This window comes from Siphateles boraxobius, unplaced genomic scaffold (genome assembly GCF_051911475.1).
Source record: "Siphateles boraxobius isolate OS27281-9 unplaced genomic scaffold, OSU_SipBor_1 24, whole genome shotgun sequence".
Taxonomy (NCBI): Eukaryota; Metazoa; Chordata; class Actinopteri; order Cypriniformes; family Leuciscidae; genus Siphateles; species Siphateles boraxobius.
Window position 1 is genome coordinate 18,875,709 of NW_027508855.1, and position 23,930 is coordinate 18,899,638.

Here is a 23,930-nt window from a genome sequence, read left to right on the forward strand (position 1 = left end):
TAAAATTGTAGAATTATTAAATATTCTCTTTGCTTTCATGTCTCTGTAGAATCTTATACCACGCTTGAACTTGTACGTATAGGCGTATGTTCTCGCTCCAGGGAGAGGAGAGAATGGGTAATATATGCTGAGTGTGTAGGCATCTCAACACCTCAAAGCAGTAGGAGGGAAGAACAGGAGGGGAAAGAGAGAGAGAGAGAGAGAGAGAGAGAGAGAGAGAGAGAGAGAGAACGAGTATGAGTTCGTGAAAAGGCTATTTAAGGGGAGTCCTTGCAATTCACAGCGCTCTGACTGAAGTCTCTCATATTAAAGAGGTGTAGTGCTTTCATCCTCTCTCTCTCCTTCTCACACACTTCAGCCCAGAGGCTCGACGGGCAGAGGGGTGTGTGTGGAATACATCACGGACGCTCTCAGATCTTCCAGCACGTGGAGACACGGAGACAGACAGAAGCTGGAGGTCTCGCATCTCGTCGCCAGGTTCAACTCACGTCTTCTGCTCCTCATTTACTCCGTGGATGCTTGATTCACCACCACAGGTATCTTTATCCTCTTATCTTATGGATGCAGTGCTTTAGTTTTTTTTTTTTTTTTTTTTTGGGATGTTGAACTTTCCATTCACTCTGCTACTGACTCAGAGGAGATTTTCTCTTTCAGGAGATTGTTGAGCTCTTAATTATGCCTCTTTTGAGAACTTTGTCTCAGATGTTTCTCTTGAATATTCTTGTAAAATAGATTAAAATGAGTCAGCTGTTAGATTTCCATTTATATTGCAATAAGCCTACTGCATTTTGATTGTAGACATTGTCTCTTGAAAAGAGGGTCAAAATGTCTTCAAGAGACATTAGGATCTCTGAAACTAAATGGTTGAGCAAACGGAGTCTCCTGCTTCTCTTATAATCTCATTAGTGTCTTGGAGAAACAATTGAGACAATAAAGAGATCTCATTTTTATTTTATTTCCATATGTGTTGGAACCTAAAGCAAAATGTTATTTCTCAGAGTTCTGTTGAAGTATCAACTTTGTCTCAGATGTTCCTCTTAAAAATTCTCGTAAAAATAGATAGTCAGTTGTTATCATGAAGAGTTAATATTGAGATAAACATACTGAGTTTTGATTACAGATGTTGATTTCTTGACATGACTGAGCGCAGTAAGAGATAATAAGGTTTTGAAAATTAAAGGAGACTCATTTTTCTCTCCATATAATCGCATTACTGTCTTGAAGAAACAATTGAGCCATTTAAGAGATGTTGGAGTCTAAAGGAAAACTTTATTTCTCAGAGGAGATTCAGTTGCTCTCGTTTTTTTTCTTAAATATCAGCTCTGTCTCCAGTGTTTCTTTTAAAAATCCCAGTAAACGTAGATAGAAATGAGCCAGCGGTTGCAGGGTTCATATTGAGAAACATACTGACTTTTGGTCTCAGATATTGATTTCTTGACAAGACTGAGCACTGTATGAGACATTACGATTTTTGAAACTATGGGAGAAGCAGGAGACCCCTTTTCCTCTCCATCTGATCTCATTACTGTCTTGGAGAAACAATTGTGACATTAAAGAGATCTGATTTATATTTCCTTTCATATTAGAACCTAAAGGTTCATCTTCCAAATTTTAGGTTGATATCTCAAAAATGTAGCTTTCAGTAAGATTTTATATGGCCGCAGTACTTTTTCACTAGATGGACAGCCAAGCTTCCTTACTGACCATATAAGGGCGCCTCCATTTTCATATGTTTTGAGTGATCTGATTTCCATAATTTTCATACAATTTATGAAGTAGACATCCTATTCACAAATAGTATGGGTGGTTTGGCAGTATTTGATTTGAATTCAACCTGTAATGAAGGCATAAATCAGCACATATGTGCTTTATAGCTCGCAGCCCCATCACAAATCGAGAATCCATAATATTTTTCTTTATATTTAAAACATTTTCAGACCTTTTTTTCTCATAAAATTGAATTGGTGTTATCTTTTGAACTCTTGGCATGAAAACAAACTGAGGTTTCTACCAATTTTTCATGATTTTTCATGTTTATTGCTATTTCAAAATAAAGACCTAAACACGCTGAATTTGAAATATTCTTGTTGCAAAATTAATTAATTACTAGAAATAACTAGAGATTGTAAGCTTTCAAATGATATGCTGTATAGTTTGTCAATAGTACTTTAGGATTTTACTAAGATATTGTTTTAAATATATAATGGCAACCGTCCCACAGTTACGAGACTTTTTTAGAGGTTGTGGAGATTCACAGCTGTGGAGATTCAGTTAAGCTCTGGTTATTTGAAGTATAAACATTGTCTCAGATGTTTCTCCTCAAATTCTTTTTGAAAAATGAAAATGAGACCCAACTGAGACAAAAATGTTATAGACAGAAGAGCAGTGCTTTAAAGGGGCATTCGGCAACTCTAGCTATTTCTTCGCGGATTTTCACTTTTGTTGTCGTATGTTTTCTGAACGAGCTCCCCCTACAGCTGTGAGGCGAATATTTCACAACAATGTCGTAAAAAAAACTGCCTGGGAACGCTGGCGGGAGTGGGGAAAGTCACCATTCTCACCAATACAGGTTATTGGACCTTCCAAATGATTTCTAAACGGTTTTATTAAGTTGAAATATGCCGAATGCCCCTTTAAAATGAATGTGGATTGCATTCATCATTTGGTAACTATGGATTTCATATTGAGATTTATGACATTTTATTTAGGCAAATCTGAATATACGTTCCTGGTCCTATTGAGAATGTCTCATTGGTGCACATTATTAAAAAAAAATATGTATGCATATATGAATTTAATTTTTTGTATGTATTTTTTAATAATGTGTACTGCACTTTAATAATGTGTAGTCTCTCTCTCTCTCTCTCTCTCTCTCTCTCTCTCTCTCTCTCTCTCTCTCTCTCTCTCTCTCTCTCTTGAATTTGAACAATGAAAGATATATGAGGTATTTAAGTTGCCATGAAACTTAAGTTGCAGTAGTATTTCTTTCTTTCTCTCTCTCTCTCTCTCTCTCTCTCTCTCTCTCTCTCTCTCTCTCTCTCTCTCTCTCTCTCTCTCTCTCTCTCTCTCTCTCTCTCTCTCTCTCTCTCTCTCTCTCTCTCTCTCTCTCTTTTGAATTTGAACAATGTTTCATGATGAAAGATATATGAGGTATTTAAGTTGCCATGAAACTGAAGTTCCAGTAGTATTTTTTCCTATTGTGACATATATCCGAGTAAAACAGCTTCTCGAACGAGAAAAAAATTAGTGTAGGACTTGATCAGGAATTGATCGGATGGTTGTGGTTTGCTATTGGTGGATCTCATGTGAGTGACAGGTTGCTCCGCCCTCGTGCCAGTTAACACGTCATCAGAGAAGAGAGAAGAGATGACACTGCAAGATATTTTGATTACGAGAGCATATGAATTTGAAAAAAATGATGTGCATGGATAAATCATTTATAATAAACACTGCAATATTCTAAGAATAGTCTATTTTGATTTCATATTGTCTTAAAGGCATCGTCCTCATGCAGTGAGCATGTACATATGTGTGCTTTTATGTAAGGGATTCTGACAGACTGATGAAAGGCTGAAACCAGTGCTCTTCTCTTACTTTGATAAAACCTGGCAAAATGCACATACTATATTTGTCACGGTGTGGGCGTTGTGTTTTGTTCCTTGTTCTTGTCTTTCATGTGTTTCCCTGTCTTTACATGTTCAGCTGTTCCCCGTTCTGTTGATTAGTCTCCCCATGTGTTTCTGATTAGCCATGCCCCCTTGTTATCTTGTTTAGCTTGTTTGCCTGTGTATTTATACCCTTGTTCTTCAGTTGGTGTTTGTCGGCCGTTGTTTGATGGTGTGTTATTCCCAGTTCCTTGTTCCTGTCCCTGTCCCTGTACCTGTCCTGAGTTCCATTGGATTACCTGTTAGTTTGATTAAAGTGCTTGCATTTGGATTCACTCTCTGCTTCATTCCTGCCTACATCGTAACAGAACGACCGACCAAAATTAATCCAGCAGCATGGACCTTGTCTGATCTCCCCAGCATGAGCCGGGAATTCGTGGGTCAGATCGCAGCCTTGGCCCTGGATAGCCCTGATTTATTTCAGTTCACGTGGGGATTTATTCCTCTTGCTTCTTCCTGCTCCCTCGGAGACGAGGCAATTAAATTGTGTTACCGGCTGGGGGCTAAGGAGGTCAGCCCGAGGGAGCTTCCCAATATCTCTGGTCTGGACTGGAGAGAGGCACTCTCCCGATGTCTGGAGAGCTTCCTCCCACGGTACGCCAGGTCATCATCTGACCCCCACGCCCAGCTGGATTGTCACGTCCAGCCAGAGCTTCACGTCAGCCACGTCCAGCCAGAGCTTCACGTCAGCCACGTCCAGCCAGAGCTTCACGTCAGCCACGTCCAGCCAGAGCTTCACGTCAGCCACGTCCAGCCAGAGCTTCACGTCAGCCACTTCCAGCCAGAGGTCCCGTCCAGCCCAGCGCCCTCTCGCTCTCGGAGACGGAGGAGGAAGAGGACTTCCCGCGTCCCGCAATGCCTGGAAGTCCTTCCTGTACTTCCTGTCAGCCCAGAGTCCTCGCCGCTGGTCCTTGCCGATCCAGAGACTGTTTAAGTCACGTCTGCCGATCCAGAGACTGTTCAAGTCACGTCTGCCGATCCAGAGACTGTTCAAGAGACGTCTGCCGATCCAGAGACTGTTCAAGTCACGTCTGCCGATCCAGAGCCTGTTCAAGTTACGTCTGCCGATCCAGAGACTGTTCAAGTCACGTCTGCCGATCCAGAGACTGTTCAAGTCACGTCTGCCGATCCAGAGACTGTTCAAGTCACGTCTGCCGATCCAGAGACTGTTCAAGTCACGTCTGCCAATCCAGAGACTGTTCAAGTCAGGTCTGCCGATCCTGAGACTGTTCAAGTCTGTTCAAGTCAGGTCTGCCGATCCAGAGACTGTTCAAGTCACGTCTGCCGATCCAGAGACTGTTCAAGTCACGTCTGCCGATCCAGAGACTGTTCAAGTCACTTCTGCCGATCCAGAGACTGTTCAAGTCACGTCTGCCGATCCAGAGTCTGTTCAAGTCACGTCTGCCGATCCAGAGACTGTTCAAGCCACGTCTGCCGATCCAGAGACTGTTCAAGCCACGTCTGACGATCCAGAGACTGTTCACGTCACGTCTGCCGATCCAGAGACTGTTCACGTCACTGCCTCCGAGCCAGTGTGTGTGTTGTCTGCTGTTCCAGTGTGTGTGATGTCTGTTCCCGAGCCAGTGTGTGTGATGTCTGTTCCCGAGCCAGTGTGTGTGATGTCGGTTCCCGAGCCAGTGTGTGTGTTGTCTGTTCCCGAGCCAGTGTGTGTGTTGTCTGTTCCCGAGCCAGTGTGTGTGATGTCTGTTCCCGAGCCAGTGTGTGTGTTGTCTGCTGTTCCTGAGCCGGTGTCTGCTGTTCCTGAGCCGGTGTCTGCACCGCCCTGGCCGCCCGAGGGGTCGTCTCCGCCCTGGCCGCCCGAGGGGTCTTCACCGCCCTGGCCGCCCGAGGGGTCTTCACCGCCCTGGCCGCCCGAGGGGTCTTCACCGCCCCTGGCCGCCCGAGGGGTCTTCACCGCCCCTGGCCGCCCGAGGGGTCTTCACCGCCCTGGCCGCCCGAGGGGTCTTCACCGTCCTGGCCGCCGAGGGGTCTTCACCGCCCTGGCCGCCCGAGGGGTGGGTGGCGCTATGTCACGGTGTGGGCGTTGTGTTTTGTTCCTTGTTCTTGTCTGTCATGTGTTTCCCTGTCTTTACATGTTCAGCTGTTCCCCGTTCTGTTGATTAGTCTCCCCATGTGTTTCTGATTAGCCACGCCCCCTTGTTATCTTGTTTAGCTTGTTTGCCTGTGTATTTATACCCTTGTTCTTCAGTTGGTGTTTGTCGGTCGTTGTTTGATGGTGTGTTATTCCCAGCTCCTTGTTCCTGTCCCTGTCCTGAGTTCCATTGGATTACCTGTTAGTTTGATTAAAGTGCTTGCATTTGGATTCACTCTCTGCTTCATTCCTGCCTACATCGTAACAATATTCATCTGTCAGTCTGTGCATTTCTATATGACTTGAATGCTCATGAAAATGACATGCTCCTATGGAAACAGGAGGATGATCTGTAGTGCAGTTGGGAAGAAGCTATGGCTGTGCGTGTGCACGCGTGTTTGTGTTTAAGGGAAAGACTCCAGACATTGTGGTTTATGAGGTTCAGAAATGGACAATTACTATTTAATGTGTAGCTCTTGCTTTACAAATCATCATTATAATAGCTCAAGCTTAAAGATTTAGTAAAACTAGTGTGTAACTCATCCATCACCATTTGTGAGTGATTCTTCAAATTAGTAAATGGGCAAAAAAAAAAAAAAAAAAAGAGTATACTGTTCCAAAACCTTGTGAGCTGTCTACATAGAGAGCATTTTAAATTATTATGCACTACCATCCTGAAGACCATTTCAAAAGTTAGGCAGCAACATTATGCTACCCTGTAATTTACTTCCTTTTATGCAATTTATAATGTATCATTGCATTATCTTTTGCAGAGAAGAACATCCCAGATTGCCCTGTAATAAATAAACCTTTTTCATCCCTAAAAAGTATCAACAAATAGTCAGTCAAAAGTGTTATGCTTATTCGAGTTCTGCATTGTAGCAACACACTACTGTCAAACTCTATTAAAACAAATTGCGAGTCAAGTGTCTCGTGCCAAACTCTACATGAATGACACACAGACTGCCAACAGCATGTAGAGTGATACTTTTAGGCTTTTAGAAAGTATTTGCCTCTGTAAGCACTGGAAAGTGGACCCGTTGTGAAAAAGCTAATTGCAATGAATGTAAATTTTAAACTATAATACATTTTTATTTAATTGCAAATAACATGCATGTGTCCGAAAGCATTACATTCATTTCGCACTTAAGTATTATTTATTTCCATAGTAATTACTCTAAAAAGTATGCTGAAGTGTACTTTTTCACAAGGCACAGCAAGGCAGCTCGCTAGGTTTTGGAACAGAGCCTTTATCATTTGTATGACACAGCACAAGCTTTTATATGAGGAAAATGCACCATTTTTGGAAAGCAGAATGTAGAGATATTTTTGATGACACTCAGTGGCCCCGTAAATTATGTTTTGACTTCTACTGCATTATTAACAGAATGTGTGGTGTTTTTGTGGTATAGAAGTGATCACTCAGCCTGATAATGCAGAGTGAATTGTTGCAGTTCATTTGGATGTTCTGAAGCTCATGCTAAAAACCAGATGTTTTTTTTTTTCAACCTGGCAGTTTTATCTGCAGGTTTATGGAAGTGCATCAGGTGAGCACAGTTGGACGTTTGAGGTGAGCCTTTGAGGTTTAAGACCTGAGGAAAGAGTCAAACCACTGAAATGAAAGGGCATAAATTGTCAGAGGTCAGCGGCAGACGGGGTTTATGATTCCTCTGCTATGTGCTCTTCCTCCTGTGATGGTGTGGAAGGAATGAAGGGAACACAGAGAAAGAGAGAGTGAAGGGGTCTGTCAGGACAGCTGGAGTGAGATCGACCCACGGCCTCAGGGCTTCACTTAAGTAAGAGAAAAAGAACATTGTTTGAGTGTGAAATTTGAGGTTTTATTTTGGTGGGCCAATCTGCCATTCATGTGATAGTGGCCAATTCCAATTAATTTAGTCCAGATTGCTTATGAATAGATTGTCAGAGTGTGAAGAATATAGAAAAATGAGAATGAATGTGTCATGCAGTGTTATTTGAGTATTATTTATGTACATATATATTAGTGTATTAATATTTTGCATTAGCTTTATATATATATATATATATATAGATTCAGTTTTTATTTTATATATACACTGAACAAAATTATAAACACCTTTTATTGTGTCCAGCCTAATGCACACCTGTGCAATAATTATGCTGTCTAATCAGCATCTTGATATGCCACACCTGTGAGGAGGATGGATTATCTCGGCAAAGGAGAAGTGCTCACTAACACAGATTTAGACAGATTTGTGAACAATATTTGAAAGAAATAGGCCTTTTGTACATAGAAAAAGTCTTAGATCTTTAAAGGGATAGTTCACCCAAAAATGAAAATTCTGTCAGTATTTACTCACCCTCATGTTGTTCCAACCCCGTAAGACCTTCGTTCATCTTCGGAACACGAATTAAGATATTTTTGATGAAATCTGAGAGCTGGATCACTCCTCCATAGGCTTTTTCAGGGATTGAAACTTGCCAGCCACCAAAAATTATTAAAAACATTGTTAAAATAGTCCAAGTGACTACAGTGGCTCAATCTTAAGTTTATCAAACAACGAGAATACTTTTTGTGGGCAAAAACTAACAAAAATAACGACTTTATTTCAACTATTCATTTCCTTCTCTATAGGCCTCTAGTCAGTTAACTTAGTGTAATAGCGTAGAGCTACGTCACACGCAGGCTCACTATTGGCCGACGCTGGTCATGTGTGTAATGCGTGTGACGTACAACAACAGAACCTTACGCTATTACACTAGTGAACTGACTCGAGGCCCACAGAGAAGGAAATGAATAGTTGAAATAAAATCTTTATTTTTGTTTGTTTTTGTCCACAAAAAGTATTCTTGACGCTTGATAAACTTAAGATTGAGACACTGTAGTCAAGAGTAACAAATATCTCGTTGGAGTGTTAGACAGTATTCTAGGTTATTACGTGAGGAAGTTTTTTGTCCAATGAGTAGAATCTCTGTTTTTTCAAAGTTAAGTAGTAGGAAATTTCTAGTCATCCAGTTTTTTATATCAGCTATGCATTCCATTAATTTTGTAAATTGGTAAGTTTTGTCAGGGTGTGAAGAAATATAGAGCTGAGTATCATCAGCATAACAGTGAAAACTAATGCCATGCTTCTTAATGATATCTCCTAAGGGTAGCATACACAGACTGAACAACAATGGTCCTAGTATTGAGCCTTGTGGTACTCCATACTGAACTTGTGATCGATAAGACATCTCTTCATTTACTGCTACAAACTGATAACGGTCAGATAAGTACAATTTAAACCATGCTAATGCAATTCCACTAATGCCAACATAATTTTCGAGTCTATTTAAAAGAATATTGTGGTCAATAGTATCAAATGCAGCACTAAGATCGAGTAACACTAATAGAGAGATACAACCACGATCGGATGATAAGATACCAGAAGCATAGCATTTACTGCATATTGCAGTTCGATCAAATAAGTGAAGACAGAAATGTTAATCTGGTTCATTTGTTATACATTGCATTGTTTAATACAGTGTTCTGTGCAGTGTGCTCTGGTTGTATAAAGCACATTTCACAAAAGCAGTCGGTCATGTGGTTATTCCATACATGCTGAAACATTACATACTTTCCACCAGATTTCTGCTGCATTCAGAGTAAGTTAGTGTGTTGTTCTGAACATTAAAGATGTCAACAAGTCTTTCCTTTTGATGTTAGCATGCAAACTAAAGAAATATAACTTTCATTTTAGTCAAGTACATCCAGGTGTTGTTGAATAAAATGAACGTCAACGGTGATCTGGACTGGACAGCTGCGGTGCAAACCATTTATATGGTGTGTTCGAGGGTCTGTGTTCCCATGGGTAATCTTTGATATAAGCGCCTACTTCTCATAAATCTCAGTGAGTCTAGACAGACCAGTCTGGGTTACATGTGGACCTGTAGTGCAGATGGCCTGGTGCTGATGGATCACTTCCAGGTTCTTAGGTTTTTTATGAGAATCACTTATTTGATTTGGTGAGCGGCCTGAAGACGAGGGAATTCATGTCTGGCGTATCCGTTCCACCATGAAACTTCTCACTTACTTAAGGGAAAATGTCACGTAAGGGCAGTTCTCTGATGGTATCCTCATCACAGTCAGTGTTCTGGAGATATTCAGTAGTTCAGTGAAATTGGAGATTTCTGGAGCCTTAATGAGGAAAGCATTGATTTGCAGGACAATAAAGTATCTTTCCATCGAAAATTATTCAGATATAACAGAGCTTGTCACATGCTACAGTATCACAGTTATCAGTTACGTATCAAACAATATCTTATATAATAATATATATGTGCTTCAGTTGGGATTTTACTAGTTTTGCCTTTCATAGTATGAAATGCATTATGGCTTTGGACAGCTTTTGAGTACAAAATGCATTAAAGTGTAACTGTATTTTGTCATGCATTTGGTGTCACATAATTCATTCAGTCCACAAAATTTGTTACGCTTGGCGACCCATACAAAATAGCTCAGCAGCAACCTCTCACTCCCATGAAGCCCTGCAAATTAGTTGAGTCTCCCTTTACTCTCTAACTGTTTAAGTACATGTCTAAACTTAAAATATATTGTTTTATACTCTTAATCAGGCACTATAAGTCAGTCTTATATTGTACATATTTTAATTTATTTGATAACATAATTTATAATGCTTTATGAGATGAGTTGTTCATTCACTCTTAAAGTATGAAATTTTGAGTTTAGTTTGCCCCTCCTGTGCATTTGGTTTGTGCATTTTATTTATTTATTTATTGTAGTTTATTCAAACTTAAAAGAATTTGGCTTCAAATTAACATGAGTTCTAGTCATTAATGTTGGTGTGGTTCATGGCTTAAAACTAATTTGTTTTGTGAAGAAGAAAAAAACTTCCAAAATTGTAATAAAAAGTAAATAAATTGACAGTCATTCTTGCGTTCTATTTAGAAGCTGATGATTATCACATGAATATTTGGTTGCACAATCCCCTACCCTAATGATTTAACCCTGTGACACTGTTCGTGTTGGCACTTGGAAAATTATTGCTGAAGTAAAAAAAGTAAAATAAATTAATAAATCAACTTGAAAAAGTTTTTAAATTGTACATTTATGTAATGCACAAAAATACAATTTAAAATTTTTATATGAAATGTATATTTTCCAAAACAGCTTTTACTCCAAAACTGTGAGAAAATCAAAGCCATAAATCTAAACAACATTTGTGATACAAATTTGAGGTTGATATCTCAAAAAATTAGCTTTCAGTAAGAATTTGTTTGGGTGAGTACCTAATGCTTTCACTAGATGAAATTCGTCTCCCATTAATTTCCAATGTGCTCATTTTTGAACACGAACAATACAAGTGTAACTATTTTTTTCAGGACCATTTAACCTTTTTGAATTATGTCTATTGTGCGTTTGTGAGTTCCAGTTGTACCATTCCAATGAAGTTAAAAATTCAACAACAAAAAAACGTAAAATCCAGAGGAACAACATCTGGATTATACGATATTTATATTTTAGATGTAATAAAAGAATGACATTAATCACAACAGTACATTGATGCTTTACTTTCTAGAAAGTAATTAGTACACAGATTTAGTTCACTAAATCTGTTTCCTTCAGCAAGCAAAACAGCATGTGGCATTGTGCTGGGTGTAGACATCAATCAAAGTCTTGTAATCGCCCACTGGCAGTGGACTAAACATGTTAGAGTGTTCACATATACAGCATGAGTCTGCTCTACCCTTCTTCTGAGGTGTAGATTGATACATCCTGCTATAGGGTTACAGTGGATAGTTTATCTTTAAGCCCTAGACTTCCACCAAACTGTATATTTGTTAGCAGTGGAATCTACTGAATGCTGAAAACATTTGACGGCCGGAGCTCTTCTAGTCTAAACTCGTATGATACACACATGCACAGAGTCTTCGCGGTGGACCGTGCAAAACAGATGGCTGAATACACAGGCCAACATTCCTAGTCCCTGTTTTCCAGGTGGGAAAGTTCCCTCTCTTTTGCCAGTACAGGGAAAACTAATAAAGATAGAGTAATTCTGGATTATAACTTAAAGTGCCGATTTGTGTTCCAGAAGGAGGATTTCCCTTTATAGTATTCTTAAATACATAGCCTATTTGTTTCTAAGCGTCTTTGCAGTTTTCTTCGTTTTTTTTTTTTTTTTGCTACTTTCTGAAAAGTAGCGGTGGGGCAGTTTTTTATTTACGCATTATACAATAATAATGAGCAATTTTATATCAAGTATATGGTAGTATAACTGTAGCAAGCTATATATTTGTATATATGTGCGTGTGTGCATATACAGTATATATATATATATATATATATATATACACACACACACACATATATATATACTGTATAACCTACCATACCTTGATATAAAATTGCTCATATTATTGTATAATACTTATAACAAACTATATATATATATACACACATTTCTGCCACACACGCAAAGAAAATCATGCTTTTGTAAATCATAATTGTGAGAGAAGTCAACAAGATACTAAGCCATAATTATGAAATAAAAAAAATCATAATTATGACAGATGCAAATTGACAGTCATAATTATGAGATAAAATGTCGGAATTGTTTCATACCTGTAAATTTAAATTATAATATACTAACTCATAATATATAGTAGTCAACATTTGAAGTGGATCAAAAAAGTTAATCAAAGTTGTCCTAAGACAATATTTATAAGGTTTTGATCCACTTCAAATGTTGACTACTGTATATCATCATATATACAGTATATGACAAAATACATTAGGTTTAGCTTGAAATGCAAATTTGCATTCTGTTACTTGACTCATTTATGCCTATTTTGTATGAGTCAGTAAATTAAATGCTTTTAAAATGGAAAATAAATCTTTTGAACTATTTGGAAAGACCCACTAGAACGGATTACATAATAGGCTGTAGTTTTCCGCTTGGTGTCAAGTTTTTTAAAATTGCGCTTTGCATACACTGCGGTATAAATGGTCTTGCAGAATCTCTGGAGCTTAACAGATTTCCGTTGCGTGGTACATACATCATACCGCCCAAACGTAGTCGCAAGTAACAAAGCATAAGTGGTGAGTTGTAGCCAGATTAGCATTAGCCACACAAGGTATTTTCCAGAAACTCACCAGATGTAGGAGAAAAGCCTGTCAAATTCAAGCTCAGGTTTATATGTTCATATCCTGGGGTTTTACAGAACGTGGAAGGAAATGTAATAGATCTACATTGAATTCAAACCTTTGTTCCTGAACCTACCGTAGCCACCCAATCGCTGGCCTTTATTTTAACTATATTGTGTGCATGCTGTGTATACGATCTCATAAACTTGTGTGCTGGGTTGTAGATCCTTTGCATTAGTTTTAAGTGTTTTGATCTGACCTTTAAGGGCTACAGGGTCACAAGGTCAGCCCTTGTTAGGGTTTGAAGGAATGTACAAAACCTGGGAGTGTAGAGTGGACACTTTAAGGTGCAAGGATGAGGTGACGGTGGGGTTAAGGGTCCTAACCCGAAGGTCAGAGGTTGGAAGAATCATAAACTGGAAGGTTTCCAGGTTTTAACAGCTAGCAGGCTGCTCACAGCGGACTAACCATGCAGTTTGTTGATTGTAATTTAGCATATTTAAATCCATCCTAAATAGCAAGCAACTTAGGATACATACTCACTCACTGATGATTAATCTAATGTGTTTTTGTGTTTTCTTTTAATAAATACATTTCACAGAGGAATCCCTGCTGTTAATCTAACTGGTTGGTCTCATGTAGGCTACTGTAATGTGCAAAAGACTGCATTTTTTGTAATGTGCAAATGGAATCCAATTTCAGTATAATAATCGTATTTATATTTATAATAGTAGAACACATAAAATACTAGAACACTTCAACAAAAAGTCCTATTTATACACTTTGTTTCTCATTTTCTTAATCTCACATGTTTGTTACATCAGACTCTACAGTCTGGCTGTACTTTCTGTCTGGTCATGAATACACTTTGAATGTGTTTTAAATGCTGTTAGCGATCTGAGAATGTGATGACTGTGGTTCTGAAATATTAGATTACATGAATTTTTATGAATGAATTTTTACGCTCAAAAATCACATGAAAAGCAGTCATAAAAATATGGGATGACTCTTCTCATGCTATTGACTGAATCTTCTGTTTTTAATTTACTGTATATATGATGTAAAAAGCATCCAAATGTCTATGCATGTATATGTATACATGTTTTCAATTATAAGAAAAGCAGAAGTTCACCTTATTAGAATGATTTCTGAAGGATCATGTGACACTGAAGACTGGAGTAATGATGCTGAAAATGCAGCTTTGATCATAGGAATAAATTACATTTTAAAATGTATTAGACTACTTGCTAACTAACTCTAAATGTACTAACTCTAGTCAAAATGATTGACAGGCAGAGTGCCTTTCTGATTGGCTTGTTTTCTAACAGTTCCCCTGACTCTGTTTACAGACTGTAATTGTGTCAAAGGCACAGGCGTGAGATCACATGACTATTTCACTGATATCTTTCAGATGTTATGTGTGTTATGTTATTCCAAAACAAGTCACTTATAGCACCTATATAGCAGAAATGCCATAGGTGTGGCTACAACCTGTTCTATTAGATTCTATTCTATTATTGTGAATATTCAATATATCAGCCCCACTAGCGACAAGAAAGTGTGTCGATCATTGAAACGAGCAAGTCTTGCCAAGTAACTTTTATTAACATAATTACAGGCCTGGACTCAAAGAATGTCATTAAAGTGTTCTCAAATTATGCACATCTAAAAAATGCATTTATTGTATGCATTTAACTTGAGGTATAAAGCTTATCATTGAACTGCTCAGTGAAAAAATGGCTTTTGCAATCAGTTTGTTAGTGGTGCTCACACAGTAGAGACAGGAAGTCCCTCTCGCTGCGGTTGTGTAGGTGTCTGATATCTCTTTTGAATCACGCTGGGGTCCCGCAGTCATGTTTTCCTCTCCGACTCACACACGCTCAGACATCTGAGACATGTGGAGGCTGTATGGACATCCAGAAGGAGATTCAGATGAGCGTTCCCACGCTGCGGAGGAGACTTAGACTCTGGCCCCCATCCACCATCCACAAATTACACAGCTCCTATGTCCAGATATGAAGTCATCCCAGCTCAAGTGTGCAGACGGGAAACACAGATTTTATTAATATGCTCAAAGACTTTATTTTTAGGAATCTGGCAGAGTGTCTTAAAAAAAGAAAAAAATGAATTTATGATTCAGCAATAAGGGTATTGTGATGAGCGATTGACCTCACAGTATTTTAAGATACAGTGGCAATCAATTTTGTTCAATAACTGGTGCAGACTTTAAATAGACTTTTATTCAATACATGCATTGAATATATTGCCTATCAATATTTTATTACAGATAAGTTATGTTGTAGTCAATGTATGTTTTTATGCAAATATGTTTTTTGAAATTGAACTCTCTGGCCCACCAGAGGAGCAGGACCAAGGGCTGGAGGGGGACGTCAGAGAGCATGGATGTTCGGCCAAATATGACAATTTTGAGGAGATCAATTCTCCAGGGCGTCTAAGCTTGATTCGTTCCTAGGTATGGTGCATCTTGCCTAGGATGCAGTTTCAGAAAACCGACCTGTCAATACCTGGAGGTTGAAGGTTTCATTCTTCCAGAGCTCCAAAGCGGTTGAACTCTCTCTCTCCCACCAGAGTAAGCCTTTGTGGGCCTTACAATGGACTAATGTGGCCCTGGAGCTTAGTTCTCAAAGCCGCTAAAGAAAAGTCAAGACTTCCAGGCAGGGGGCCGTTATTTAAGTCATGCCCGGCACAGTGCATCTTGCCTGGGATGCAGTTTCAGAAAACCAGCCGCTCAATTTCTGGAAGTTTTATTCTTCAAGAGCTCCACAGCGGTGGAAATAGAACTCTCTCACCTACCAGAGCGAGCCTAAAGCAGACCTCATGATGGTCTAATGTGGCTCTGCCTCAAGAATCACTTCGCCAACACCCGACAGCCCGTTTTCTGCCAGTCTTTTACATGCGACTGCTCTTCAGAGGGCGTTCGAATCAAGGCAGCCTCCCTGGGCTGGAGGGGGATGTCAGAGAGTGTGGGTGTTTAGCCAAATATGGCAATTTGGATTTCATTGTTTTTCTGAGGAGAGCATTCCTCCTGTCTTATTTAAGTCATGGCCGGGACAATGCATCTTGCCTGGGATGCAGTTTCAGAAAACTGGTCAATTTCCAGCACTCCACAGTGGTGAAAATTTAACTCTCTTGCCCACTAGAGACTGTTGTGTTGTAGTCAATGTATTTTATTTTTGCGTTGTAAAATAAAACTTATAGCTGTAGTTTGCCTTTGCCAAATAATTGTGTCTGATAAATGCCTTAACTAAGTTTAGTGTTTTGTTCTTCCCTTATATTTTATTTCATATTTACATTATAATTATATATATATATATATAATTACCATTTTGCAATCCATAGAAAAACATGGATCTTTGCAATAACAGAATTGTCAAAGCTTAATGACTACAATTAAACATCCTTTATTGGGGACTGTTTGTGATTCTGTTGTTTGTTTGTTGTCATTTTTTCTTAGTTTTTTATGTATATATTTTAAAATATGTCTATTTATTATTTTTTCTTTTGGTTTTAGTTATTTTAGTAGTTAAATGAAATTCATAGAATGTTTCCTTGGAACCAAAATTAAATAAAATTAAAATGAAAACTATAAACAAAATTAAAAATATGAATTAAAAATATAATAGTTTCTCAATTATACTAAAATGACACTGGTTCACACTTCAGATTTTCAGGTTTTCTGCCTTTTCTATTCATTCTTGGAATTGTAATGTAATTTTCAAAAAAAAATTAATATCTTTTGTGTCTTGTCTTTTTCAGAGACAGCACCGCTTTGTCCAGACTCACCAGGCAGGCTTTCTTGCCAAGACAAGCATTCGTTAGTGCAGAAACATGTGGTCAGGTCGCCTGACTTTCAGCTGTTTGGTTTTGGCCACCCTGATGACTCTAAATCACGCCGGCCTTGTAAAGAAGATGATAAGGCACCGACGGGAAGCTCTGACTATTCCCGGCATACACAACGTAACCCTTCCAAACTCTTCCCAGCCGGTCGTTTTCAACCACGTTTACAACATCAAAGTCCCAGGTAGCTCTCTGTGTGTGGATCTAGACTCTCCTGGTGGATCGGATCTCGAGCAGAAGGATGCACCATCTGGCTCAGAAGTAACAGACCAGACATTGGACGGCAGTAATCAGATTGTCTTCACCCATCGCATCAACATCCCCAAGCAGGCCTGTGGCTGTACAGGTGGACTGCCGGATCTGAAGGAGCTCCTGAGTCGATTGGAGATGTTGGAGGGCGAATTGTCCACACTCAGAGAGCAATGCGGCACACAGTCCACCTGCTGCAGCGAACAGGTCACAGGTACAGGACACATTCAGATTAAATACTGTACTTTATTGAGGCTTGAAAGTTTCGCCCCTTTAACTGACAGTCAGATTTGAAAGGTGTTTTGTTGTAATGTTAAATGCTTTCTTTTATTCATATGATCATTATGCTGGGACAAATATATGCCATTTATACACTGATTCCTTCAAAAAGTATGAACACGATGCGTCACATTTAAAAGATAATTTTTTTTTGAGCATCTTGACCCCGATATAGCAAAATTGGCTCAACCAATGGTGTAAATTTGAGGATGGGCTGTCTGACAGAAGAGGTGGAAAGTGTTTGCAAAACCAGTTTGAAAATAGATCTCATTTGTGGAGTTTTATTTGACCTAAGAGACCGAATATAAATTATAAAGAAAATTACTTATTTATTCAATTTAATTATTTATTTATTTATTAAACCTCAGTGACATAATTCATATAAATGCTATAGAAAACATTTATTTACTATCCTTATTTTAAGAATTAATTTAATTCATAAAATAATTGTTTGTTTGTTTGTATGTTTGTTTGTTTGTTTGTTAGCATAGAGAAAAATATGTATTTATTCATTCATTTATCCATCCTCAGATACATAATTAATTTAAATCATAAATAAAATAATCAGTAATCTATTAAGTCTAATTTTAAATTCTTCATGTGATGTAATCATGTAACTGTTTGCAATATACTTTGGCAAACCTGTACAACTTATAAATAGGAGGTCATGGCGCTTTTAAAGTGCATTAATGTTTACCTCTTCCTTAGCAAATGCTATTTGGCAATGATATTTCAATAATTGAAAATTGCATATACGTATTATGTATGTAACTCAACCAGCACAGCATGGCGCCAGCAACGCCAAGGTCATGGGTTCCATTCTCAGGGAATGCGTGAATCGATCAAATGTATACCTTGATGGATGCAAGCATCTGCCAAATGCATGTAAATACACATATCTCCTGATTCTTTAGGTGCTGTAGGAACGAAGCCCTACTGCAATGGCCATGGAAACTACAGCACTGAAACCTGTGGCTGTGTTTGTGCTCCCGGATGGAAGGGCCCCAACTGTACGGTTCCCGACTGTCCCGGAGACTGCAGCGATCAGGGCCGCTGCGTTAACGGAAAGTGTGAGTGTTTTGAAGGCTTCACGGGTGAGGACTGCAGCTTGGAAACCTGTCTGGTTGACTGCGGTGAGAACGGGCGTTGCGTTGATGGAGCGTGTGTCTGCAATGAAGGCTTCACGGGTGGGGACTGCAGCTCGGAAGCCTGTCTGGTTGACTGCGGTGAGAACGGGCGTTGCGTTGATGGAGCGTGTGTCTGCAATGAAGGCTTCACGGGTGAGGACTGCAGCTTGGAAACCTGTCTGGTTGACTGCGGTGAGAACGGGCGTTGCGTTGATGGAGCGTGTGTCTGCAATGAAGGCTTCTCTGGGAAAGATTGCACAGATTCGGATTGCCTCAACAACTGTTTGGGACGCGGGCGCTGTGTTGATACTGAGTGTGTCTGCGACGAACCCTGGACTGGCTTCGACTGCTCCGAACTCATCTGCCCGAATGACTGCTACGACCGCGGACGATGCGACAACGGGACCTGTTACTGTGATAAAGGCTTCACTGGAGAAGACTGTGGGACACTCGTTTGTCTGAACGACTGCTCAGGACGAGGTTTCTGTATTGATGGCCGCTGTGTATGTGACGCCGGGTACTCAGGCGAGGACTGTTCCAGCTTAACCTGTCCAAATAACTGCAACGAAAGGGGACGCTGCTTTAACGGAGTGTGTATTTGTGACATGGGCTTCCTCGGAGAGGACTGCGGGAAGCTCTCATGCCCGGACAACTGCAACAACCGAGGTCGCTGCATAAATGGTCGGTGTGAATGCGAGGTTGGCTTCCAAGGCCACGCTTGCTCAGAGCTCAGCTGCCCTAATAACTGCAATAATCATGGGCGTTGCGTTAACGGGCAGTGTGTTTGCGAAGAGGGTTTTGGCGGCGAGGACTGCAGCATTAAAAGCTGCCCGTCGGACTGCTACGGTCGAGGCCAGTGCGTGGATGGGAAGTGCGTTTGCTTTGCAAACTTCGCAGGCGAAGACTGCAGTGAATTGAGCTGCCCGAGCAACTGCCTGAACCGTGGACGCTGCGTCGCAGGGCAGTGCGTTTGTGACGAAGGCTTCACCGGAGAGGACTGCGCTCAAAAGAAGTGTCCCAATGACTGCCTCGGCCGTGGACGCTGCGTGGAGGGCCAGTGTGTTTGCCAGGAGGGTTTTGAGGGTCAGGACTGCTCCGTTCCCTCCTGTCCTGGAAACTGCAACAACCGCGGGCGCTGCGTCAACGGGAAATGTGTGTGCGATGAGGGATTCGTTGGAGATGCCTGTGGAGAAAGAAGCTGTCCGAACGAATGCAAGGGAGTGGGCCAATGTGTGGACGGCCTCTGCGTTTGTGATGAAGGCTACATTGGCGAGGATTGCTCAGAAGGTGATTCTTTTAATAGCAGATATTCTGTTGTAGTTTTTATTTTGCATTCATTTTTAAAGTTTTAAAGTTTAATATTTTCCATTAAAGTTTTATTTATGTATATATATTATATGATATAGTCTATATATATATTGTTTTGAACTAAAACAAAAATTAAAACTTTAAAACTTTTGTTTGAAATAAAAAAAATGTTATTTCATCTGTATTTTTTAGGAATGCACCGATACCACTTTTTCCAGAACAATTCTGATACCGATACTTTCATTTTTAGTACTTGACGATACCGAGTACCAATATCTGTATTTTTATTGCATTTATAATATTTAAAATATTGGCCAAAGTAACCAAAAGTATATGAATCAAATTAGTTGGCTTAGTGGATTGGGTTTGAATGAGTAAGGTTATCACTTAGCAAATAGATATTTCCTTCAGGTATTTTCATGCCTAATAATTATGCCTGTTAAAATGTATTGTAGGAGCTACTGTTACTTTCACCTTTCATATTTTTGCTCTATCATATTTTATCTTTAATTTAATCGCACAGTGAATATTTAGAGCTCCATCAGGGCTCAATGAATTTTTTTTTTCTACAGGCCTGTTTGGGCCAGTGCTTAAAATGTTTAGATACCAGTGAAATATCCAAGTTTTCAGATAAAGAAATTGAATAAAGTAATCAACTGTAAAATTACACTGTGTACAGTAGTCTTCACAGCATAAAATAAATCTAAATGGTTCATTATTAAAGTTACAAAAGTCATTCCGTCAAGAGCAGTGAGTGATTTTCTCTTTGTCTTTTGTTGTTAGATTAACATTGAGGATGAAGACAGCAGTAGGTTTATTCGGCTAATTATAAACTCATTTCTTGACTAATAGCATGTGTGCCTGTGAAATCCATTAGATTTACATAGAGGACCATCAATAAGAAACAAAACATAATTTACTCTGTGTAGCTTTATTGAAACCTCTCCATAGTTTGATTGGATGATTTCCAGTCACCACAATGGAAACATGGACAATTTTCCTACCACTTGGCACTAAAGGTTATTCGGTCTCTCAACATCTGTGACATAAATGAGCCTTAATATATTTCCCAGTCTCACCACCGGAAGACCTGACCATCACAGATGTAACCACGAAGAAGGTGAACCTCACATGGAAGAACGAGATGCTGGTGACTGAGTTTTTAGTCACGTACATCCCGACTTCACCAGGCGGCCTGCAGTTAGACTTCCGAGTGCCTGGAGATCGTACGTCTGCTACCGTCTCTGAGCTGGAGCCTGGAATCGAGTACCTGATCAACGTTTATGCCGTCCTCAACAATAAGAAGAGCGTTCCAGTCAGTGCCAGAGTGGCCACACGTACGTCCACACACTCTTGTCAACATTACACACACGTGCAATAAATATACACACCTGCACACTTTGTGGGGAAACAAATGTTTATATATATATATATATATATATATATATTCTTTCTGAAATTTTGTCTAACACTGGAATTATGTGTGTGTGTGTGTGTGTGTGTGTGTGTGTGTGTGTGTGTGTGTGTGTGTGTGTGTGTGTGTGTGTGTGTGTGTGTGTGTGTGTGTGTGTGTGTGTGTGTAAATTCACTCTAAAAAGAAAAAAGTATGTATTTTTTGGGCTGTTAATATTCTTCATCATTATTACTTTTTAGGATTTTTTTATTATCTTTTAATTTTTAGTTTTTTTTTAAATACATTTTACTAATAATACTCATACAGTTATAATAATATAAACATAATATAAAATAATATAATACAATTAATAATTTATTTAATTAATTAATTATTAATTGTTTATAATTATGACAGTTAAGCATTTCCTCTCACCCCAGCTCTCATAGCTATATCATCAAAACTAAAATGTAATTTTTATATTCTCATTTCTGCAATGTTTAATGTAAAAGATTATAAAATATATATGTATCATGATAGTATTTGTAGTACTGCTTTCAGTTTGTAATTTTCCTTGCCACTCGTGTCACTTCCTCTTTCTATTGTCATTTAGCTGATTCTTTTATTCAAAGCAGCTTACAGTTCACAAATTATAGGGAAAGTTTGTCACAATTTGGAGTGAAGTGTTTTGCTCAAAGCATATTGATAGTAGTTCATCAAGAAGTCCTTGTAAACCCAGGAAATTCTTTAACACAGACAGTTTCATTGCACATGCAAAACTGTCCAAACAGCATTAGGAACTAATCCATTGAGCCACTATACGTTTGTGCAGGTTAACCTTTTATATCCAGGCACTGAACACTGCTAATAAACTTGAATGAATACTCGTCATGATACTCGGCTAATAAGTGCTCTTTTCCTACAGATCTACCGCAGCCCGAGGGCCTGAAGTTTAAGTCCATCACTGCTACGTCTGTGGAAGTTTTGTGGGATCAGCTGAACATTCCTTTTGACGGCTGGGAGCTCAACTTTCGTAACACGGTTAGTGTCAATGCGAGATAATATTAACTTGACTCAGAAAGTACACCCAAAAATATATATTTTTGATGCCTTACTAGGCAAAGGTATTTAGGTCAGTGTCATTAACGGGTCAAAAAACATTTTCTCAGGACATGAAAATTTTTTGGAGCCACATTCTTTAAAGCAAAGTGCGAGAAAAGTGTTGAAATGTCTTGAAACACTGATAATTTTAATAACTTGCTGTAAAACTAATAGTAAAAACTTATTTCTGTACCAGCTGGTAGAACATAACATGTCAACCTTTAGGTCAGCAGATTTACTGCGGTAAGTTGTTCACACATCGGCCCTAGGTGCCAGCTGGTTATACGGTCATCATGCGGCTGGTTTCAGAGTCTCTCACTCTCTCTCGTATTTAAAACAGAGTAATGGACAATTTAATCACTGTTCATTAGTATTGATGTGAATGGGCATTTTCTCCATTTGAGTCAGAGTTACAGGCGGCCATGAGCTCATACACTCATTTAAGGAGCCATTAAAAAGAGCCATCCTTGAACCATAAAGTCTCCATTAAGACTCACTTTAATGGTGCTCCAGAAATCCCAGATGTTCGAACTTACTGCTCACTTTCAGTTCTGTTGTTTCATGCCACCAGCATTTAGGAAACTGTCAACTTTTCTATAAATATAGACTCACAGTTGGACGTTTGTGACTTTTAGTGCGTCTATTAGATTTGAGGTCATCAAGTTCAGTGGTTTTCACCCTTTTGGACTCCAAGGCTCCCCATTGTCTACAACAATATTAGAAGAACCCATTATTTTTTTAAAGGATTATTTATACAATATTTTAGATCTTGGCATACCTACAAATACTATATTCATTATAAAAATGCCCATGGAGTTATGAGATTATATTAATTCTATGACTTTTTTTGGTACGTTTTCCAATACAAAAAAAATCAGAATCCTTAAAACAAGAAAAACTCACCTGAGAGGGGAAATTGCATGACAGAAAATTCAGATTTAAGAGAACATTTACAGTATCTCATACTTTGTCAGATTGTCAGAATTTGTTTCATTTGACATCACTCAAAAGCCAAGACAAAAAAAGACCGCAAAATACAAATTATGAAATAATTGAAGTTACACATATGCACATAGCCCAGTGTCCCTGTACACCAGACAGTTACAGCGGATAACTGGCTCAATTTTAAATGATGATGCCCACACTCTGCACAGTGAATTTCAGCTTCTTCCTTCTAGACGAAGGTATATAGTCCCAAAGTGCAGAACAAAGCGTTGTTCCAGCAGCCATTACTCAGAGGAACAAAATGCACAGATGACACAGAAGCTATGTTATTGATTTTTATTTATTTGTATCTATTTTTATTTTTACTATTGTCTAATGTTTATTGTCTGTGTTTGTCTTAAAATGAGTGGATAACTCTGACGCTGCAAAACAAATCTACCTACGGCCAGGGGTTAAAGTGGGCCGGAACGGTCCGGAACTGCGTTCCGGCACCTCAGATAAATTAATAAATAAATAGATTAATTAATCTCAACGAATCTCGCGGGTCCCGAGATCAACCTCCCCTCCTCCCCGCTGAACGCGAGTCATTATAAATGAGTGAAATGCACTCACGGTGGTTGAGCGCGGTAAGGTTAGTTTTAGATTCTATATTTCTATTTCTATTTTTGTTTTCCCTTGCCACTGTTCTATAGGGTCGGCAGTCTTACAAAGATATCAATAGCAGGATTAGTTTTAACGTAACCATTATCGACATTAAATATTCGTTCAAAATCACCTACGTGCATTAATG

General features: G+C 39.1%; 1 protein-coding gene across 3 annotated transcripts in view; it reads left to right on the forward strand.

Annotated features, from left to right (window-relative positions):
* The first annotated feature begins 210 nt into the window (after positions 1-210).
* tnca (tenascin Ca) overlaps positions 211-23,930 on the forward strand; it is a 61,334-nt gene continuing 37,614 nt past the window's right edge. The window contains exons 1-5 of one of the 3 annotated variants that reach the window (XM_077241786.1): positions 211-536; positions 16,658-17,201; positions 18,181-19,680; positions 20,775-21,038; positions 22,020-22,135. In XM_077241786.1, coding sequence (XP_077097901.1) covers positions 16,730-17,201; positions 18,181-19,680; positions 20,775-21,038; positions 22,020-22,135 — 2,352 coding nt within the window. In that variant the 5' untranslated portion in view covers positions 211-536; positions 16,658-16,729. The remainder of the gene's footprint in view (positions 537-16,657; positions 17,202-18,180; positions 19,681-20,774; positions 21,039-22,019; positions 22,136-23,930) is intronic. The other 2 variants (XM_077241787.1, XM_077241785.1) reach the window with 2 other exon arrangements.